The 6,426-nt window shown below is 36.2% G+C and overlaps 2 protein-coding genes across 2 annotated transcripts; one reads left to right on the top strand and one right to left on the bottom strand.

Annotated features, from left to right (window-relative positions):
- Positions 1–1,712: 1,712 nt before the first annotated feature.
- LOC106421146 (probable serine/threonine-protein kinase At1g09600) lies at positions 1,713–4,692 on the top strand. The gene is made up of 6 exons (XM_013861987.3): positions 1,713–2,649; positions 2,745–3,029; positions 3,110–3,427; positions 3,491–3,718; positions 3,799–4,227; positions 4,298–4,692. Exons 1-6 carry the CDS (start codon positions 2,215–2,217, stop codon positions 4,475–4,477), a joined length of 1,875 nt encoding a protein of 624 aa, XP_013717441.1. The 5' UTR covers positions 1,713–2,214; the 3' UTR covers positions 4,478–4,692.
- LOC106421148 (UPF0301 protein CHU_1773) lies at positions 4,582–6,171 on the bottom strand. The gene is made up of 2 exons (XM_013861989.3): positions 5,834–6,171; positions 4,582–5,573 (listed from the first exon to the last, which is right to left on the bottom strand). Exons 1-2 carry the CDS (start codon positions 6,009–6,011, stop codon positions 4,789–4,791), a joined length of 963 nt encoding a protein of 320 aa, XP_013717443.1. The 5' UTR covers positions 6,012–6,171; the 3' UTR covers positions 4,582–4,788.
- Positions 6,172–6,426: the final 255 nt, after the last annotated feature.

Here is a 6,426-nt window from a genome sequence, read left to right as displayed (position 1 = left end):
GAGATGCCGATTTTACTAAATCTCTGAGAAATCAGTCGAGATCAATCCACAAACACATAATACTTTGCACCAAGGAAACTTTTCTCAGATGCCCATGTCATGGCTCACACAACAAGTGAGGGTAAAGATTAACACCCATAAACAAAATATATTAGGATAATTGGAAGAAGATAAAATCCGATATAAAAACTAAACGGGATTGAAATGTTTTTTCGAAGGAGGAAGTTTGAAGATTTATTAAAATAAAACTATTTTCGAAGATAAGAACTTGGAAATGAAGAACAGCTTCAAAATAGTTTGAAAACCAACAAAATCGCCTAAGCGAAAGTATAATCCGCAACCGGAACAAAAGCATTGATCTGATGATTGAATATCATACAAAGAAAAACAAAATCTTCATCCCTCTGAAAGATTTATGATTTGGTAAGAGGGATGAAGAGATAAACTTTTTTCTCTCTAAGAGAGGAGAGAAAAGTCTCAAGCTAAATAAAATAATTCTGTAATTTAATTGTTTTGATATTTATTGAAATTATTTGTAGTATCTAAACCTGCAAAGATAAATAAATTATTTTTGCGTTTTTCAGAAATGATTTGAATGTTTTAGTCAATAATGTGATAAATTAAATAATTTGAAAATAAATTGATAAAAGTTCTTAAAAAATAAGACCTACTGTTTTATATTGTTTGAATACATGATTAATAATTGTGTTATTTGAAAACATAGATATTAGTATACTATTGTTTCCATAATTACTTTACAATATATGTATGTATTTAATTTACAACAAAAAAAAGGGGCCCAAGGGAATGTTCAAGTTTTAATAAGAGAGATGTCTCAATTTTTTATAACTTTTTATCAATATTCTTCATATTATTTAATAAATAAAACAATTGACTAAAATACTCTAATAATTTATGAAAAAATAATTATAATTTATTTTAGCAGGTTTAGATACTACAAAATAATATTAATCGATATCAAATCAGTTAAATAATGGATTATTTAATTTATATTTTCATAAATATAAAATTAAATTCATTTAATTTAAATAACCTTTCATATTAAACTAAATACTGTACATAAATAAAAGCAACAGATTGACATAAAAAATTATAATTAAAATTTATAAAAATATATCATACAATGAATTAAATAAATTACAAAGGTTTTATTAAAGAAAATAGTTAAAATAACTAAAAAATAAATTAAATAATATCTTATACATATATTATTATATGAAGGTCCATTAAAAATAACTACATTATATAATAAATATAATAACAAAAATAGTTATGAAAATTTTCAAAATATATATGATCCGAAGATAAATGTTTAACAGTAATTACACAAAACAATTATAATTATTTAAATTAGCCACATAAAATAAATGTTATGTAACTAAAATCTTTCTTAACATTATATAAAATTTAATTAATTTATAAAATTTGTTTAATTAATTTAAAATAAAATCTGCAGATCATGATCTAGTTTTATATTAAATGGAGACAAAATCGAATTTTCTGAAAAAGTGTTTAGTTTGAATTTTGATTTAGAAAATGGTCATGGTTATTGGTAACTATCATTCATTTCATTTCATACAAATTTTCCATATGTGTTTTGCATTAATACCTAAATGATATTTTCAAAATGTTATAAGATGAATCGGATATATATGTAATAAAGCAAAACATAAAATTTTCCGATGCTCAAATACAAATACGATGATGAGAAAATCTATCTCACCTCACCTTCATGCAAAACGGGTTTTGGACTATTTCTTAAGAAAGAGAAAATGGAAAGAACTATTCTAGTGATTCGTTTTTGTCCCAAGAATCAAGGGCTTTCCTGAATTTACTCATTCAAACCATATCTCGAATCATTTTGCTTTCCATCTTTCTGATTCACAATATCTTTTCTTTCCTTATTTTCCCCTATTTTTCAGTTTTCAACAAGCTGCTGTTGCAAAAACGATTATGTAAGAAGAACACAAACAACCTGTTTCCTCTTGAATCTTAAAACCCTTCTGGCTTTGTTTCTTTTGTATTTGCAAAATTCTTCACAATCATTTTGGGGTTAGGAGAAACCCCTTTTTTTTTTGTTTCTTGCTGCAAAAACATAGATTTTGCATATATCTGGATTAATCTATCTCCCTGAATCTCTCCTGGTGATAGATGTATTCTTGATTGTGTGAACCAAGGCAGGGTTTAATTATTATGGGCTGCATATGCTCAAAAGGAGCAGCAGAAGAAGAAGAAGGCAACGTTGCTTTTCACCGTCAGAAAGAAAACTGGAACAAATCTTCCTCAGTGCAATTGCTTGCTTCTGTGCCTTCAAATAAAGACGACTTCTCTCATAAAGCCGTTGATGGAAGCTCCGGTGGTGGAAGAAGAGCGAGCGGTTTGATTGTTCCTGTAGATGATATTCATGATGGTAAAACAGTCATCGTGGAGAGACCTTCGAGGTCTCATCGAGGAAGAAGAGTCTCAGACAACGGCAAAGGAGAAGGGTTGATTATTTCGAATGTTCCTCGTAGCGCAGAAGCAGAGCTTATTGCTGCTGGATGGCCTTATTGGTTGACCTCTGTAGCAGGTGAAGCCATCAAAGGTTGGGTTCCTCGCCGTGCAGATTCCTTTGAGAAGCTTGACAAAGTTAGTCTCTCTTTTCATTTGTCTGATGAATCACACATAGGATTTGGTTTTATTGTATTGTAATAATAATTAGTATGGAACATTGTATTTTGCAGATAGGACAAGGGACTTACAGCATTGTGTATAAGGCTAGGGATCTTGAGACAGGCCAAATAGTGGCGATGAAGAAGGTGAGGTTTGCTAATATGGATCCGGAGAGTGTGAGGTTCATGGCTAGAGAAATCAACATTTTGAGAAAGCTAGACCATCCAAATGTTATGAAGCTTCAGTGTATTGTCACTTCAAAGCTATCAGGTAGCTTGCACCTTGTGTTTGAGTACATGGAGCATGATCTTTCTGGCCTTGCCCTCAGGCCTCATGTCAAATTTACTGAGCCACAGGTACTACTTTCATCAAACTTGTTGTCTTCTCTGGCCAATGAAATTCACTAAAACTTTTTTTTTTTATGTGTTGCTTCTAGATAAAGTGTTTTATGAAACAACTGCTATGTGGACTAGAGCATTGTCATAGCCGTGGAATCCTTCACCGTGACATCAAGGGTTCGAATCTTTTGGTGAACAATGATGGAGTTCTCAAGATTGGAGATTTCGGTCTAGCTAGTTTTTATAATCCGGATAGTGATCAACCGCTCACAAGCCGTGTAGTGACCTTGTGGTATAGAGCACCTGAGCTTCTACTTGGATCTACAGAGTATGGACCCGCCATTGATCTCTGGAGCGTTGGTTGCATTCTAGCTGAACTCTTTGTAGGAAAACCAATCATGCCTGGAAGAACAGAGGTGAGAGTTCTTTTGATAATATTTATCCTCTAGTTCCACTGATTTAAACTAAATATCTTGAAGGTGGAGCAAATGCATAAGATATTTAAGCTGTGTGGTTCAGCAACAGAGGAATTCTGGGAGACGACAAAGTTCCCACAGGCGACAAGTTACAGACCGCAACATCCTTACAAGCGTGTGCTTCAAGAGACTTTCAAGAACTTGCCATCTTCTTCTTTGGCTCTCCTTGACAAGCTTCTCTCTGTAGAACCAGAGACAAGATGCTCAGCTTCTTCTACTCTAATGAGCGAGGTAAATGATCTCTCTCATTTTCTTGATTCACCTCCCCCAACTGATTAATGATTATCTTACTCATTCACGTTCCTCTCTAGTTTTTTACAACGGAGCCACTCCCTTGTCACATTTCAAGTCTGCCTAAGTATCCTCCAAGCAAGGAACTTGACGCAAAGAAACGAAACGAAGAAGCAAGAAGGAAAAGAGCGGAAGCAGTGAAGTGGCGTGGACACGAATCTGCGAGAAGAGGTTTAAGAGACTCCAAGATAACACCGGAGTTCCTTGCTTCAGGCCATTCAAATGTCTTAATCAACACTCCTCTTGGGTTCAAGAAACCGAGTGGAAAACGCTTTGCTGATACCAAGTCAATGATCCATCCAAGCGCGGCATGGAATAAGAATGGTGGCTCTAAGAGCAATGTAGGAGAGGTGAGAGCTAGCCGGTCTAACAATGTGCTTTCTACAATGGGTGACTACTTATCTAGCTCTTCCCAAAAGGAAAACGTAGCTTCAAGAAAACCCACAACGGTAATAACTCTTTTAACTCTCGTCTTTTAGACAATTGACTTCTGAGATGTTTCTTGATATGTTGTTTCAGACATACATGCGCAAGAAGAACATAATGCACTGTTCAGGTCCTTTGATGCCTCCTGGTGGTAACATTGAAGATATGATGAAAGATCACGAGAGAGGAATCCAAGAAGCTGTACGCAAGTCCCGCCTTGACAAATCTGCAGTAAAGAAGAAGAAAGATATCCCAGTGAGAGCATGTGCCTAGTGAAGAAGCAATGAAACAAGAAAAGATCATGGCAACAACTTTTTGTTTCTTTCTCTCTTTCTAAGACATTTATTTTGGTTAGGACAAGTAAAAACAGATGTGTATATTCAGAACTACTGGTTTAGTAGTGCAAACTAAATTCATAGATAGACGGTTTTTAGTTATATTACAAAGAAGTTTCCAGAATATATATATATAACTATAGAAGTGCTTTATTCTCTCAAATACAAGACAGTGAAGTAAAGCTATACATTTGGCTTATAAATAAGCCTTGGAAAACTAGGCATCATTTTCAAAACATAAGCAAGCGTCTACATATCCAGCTTGGGCTTCCGGCTAAGCTCAGAGTATTGACCGCCCATTAACTGCAATATCTCTTCCCACAAGTTTTCCGGTGAAGCTCCACATATTAACTCGGAGCTGCACGCAGCGACATGCCAGTAATCTGATTCGATCTCTTCTCTGAGCTGATCCAGCTGCCAACCTGCGTAACCAACAAAGAATCTAAAGTCCTGTGGCTCAAGCAATCCCTTCTTCACAAGTACCGCAGCTTCATCCAAAGTGTTTCGAGCACCAAAGTTAAGGCCGGGCATGACTTCTTCAAGCCCAGGTATCTTGGTTTTATCGGCGGTTTTCAACAGGAACATGCTGGCTTCAAGAGGCCCACCAAAGTACAAGGAACATTCTGAGAAGGTGGTAGCGAGCTCGGTTTTGGTTGATTTCATGTGCTTGATGTTTTTGTGAAGCGGACGGTTGATGACAACTCCGAACGGCCCTTCTTGTGGGTGGCTGGTTCCTGCTCTAAGAAGAAGCACGACGGTTCTCGCAAATGTTCGATAACCGTCTAGCTTCTCCGTGGCAACAAGAACACAGCCAGTCTCAGGGAAAGGAATAGGATGTGCCCATTTAAGGGCTCTCGGTTCAGCTTCAGGGGATGTTGTTGTTGTGTCTGGTTTGTGACCCTCACCTGCTGCTTTTTCTTCCTGCTCCTTCATAAACAAGTTAGCTCTGAACTCTCTCCAATCCGTGTTAAGACCAAAGGGCTTTGGAGTAGCGGCGGAATCACCTGATTTGTTTTCTTGAGAAGCATCTCCTCCTTGAGAACACAAAACAGCTCCACAATTGTAAAGTTTATGAAATCAAGCATTACCACTTCTTTGAGCATCAACAATCCTCACAAAACATTACCCCACTTTCTAATTAGCATAAGTTTAGAGCTAAAACAGAGTTCACTAGTGTTCAAGAACAAAGCTAAGAAAAGATCCAATTTTTGATACATCACCATGAACAGTAGTAACATTACCACATGCGATTCATCAAAACAAAGAAGATAGATAAATGGGAGAGCCTTTTTACCAGAAGCAGAAGAATCGTCGTTACTCTTGTTCGACGTAGCTCTAACAACCAAAGAACGATACCCAATTTTACGCTTTTGAAACCTGATGATCTCCACGCCGCCCAGTTTCCTCGAGAGCGGTTTCGCCGAGGACAAGATTGGGTTTCGGATCGCCGTGTCAAGGGTCCACAGATCCATGGATTGGGTTTTTCCTCGGGAAGTCCGGTTAAGAGTGGAGTGGTCAAGTCTGATTCGTTAGGAAGCGATGATGAGAAACGTAGAGAGGCTGAGGATTATCTGCGATTGATGGGAACAGATGCGAACAAAGACAACAAAATGGGAAAAACAAAAGGAAAAAAAGAATATGCCTTTTTTTTTTTTTTTTTTATAGCAGCTACATTCTTTGCTTTTTGATTGGTCAATTAATAACCACATACGATTTTTATGGATGATTGATTTATTGTTTCGGTTTGTTCTTATTTTTAAATCATTACAACCGAATTGTTCGGTTTGCAGTATCTCACCAGTTTTGTGTTATGTGGAAGAACACCTTTTAGCTTAAGGAGCGTGAAGAAACATACACTGAACTCTGAAAGCAGATAACATAAAAGAA

Source organism: Brassica napus, chromosome A9 (genome assembly GCF_020379485.1).
Source record: "Brassica napus cultivar Da-Ae chromosome A9, Da-Ae, whole genome shotgun sequence".
In the NCBI taxonomy this organism is placed as follows: domain Eukaryota; kingdom Viridiplantae; phylum Streptophyta; class Magnoliopsida; order Brassicales; family Brassicaceae; genus Brassica; species Brassica napus.
Note: the sequence above shows the minus strand (reverse complement) of the source record. Positions and strands in the feature narration are given on the sequence as shown.

Bases quoted from the DNA above. Each gene is read 5' to 3' on its own strand.
- LOC106421146 (XM_013861987.3), top strand. From the start codon at position 2,215: ATGGGCTGCATATGCTCAAAAGGAGCAGCAGAAGAAGAAGAAGGCAAC. The intron at 3,428-3,490 runs GTGAGAGTTCTT...AATATCTTGAAG, and splicing joins TCATGCCTGGAAGAACAGAG to GTGGAGCAAATGCATAAGAT. The intron at 3,719-3,798 runs GTAAATGATCTC...GTTCCTCTCTAG, and splicing joins CTTCTACTCTAATGAGCGAG to TTTTTTACAACGGAGCCACT.
- LOC106421148 (XM_013861989.3), bottom strand. From the start codon at position 6,011: ATGGATCTGTGGACCCTTGACACGGCGATCCGAAACCCAATCTTGTCC. The intron at 5,574-5,833 runs GTAAAAAGGCTC...TGTGTTCTCAAG, and splicing joins CGACGATTCTTCTGCTTCTG to GAGGAGATGCTTCTCAAGAA.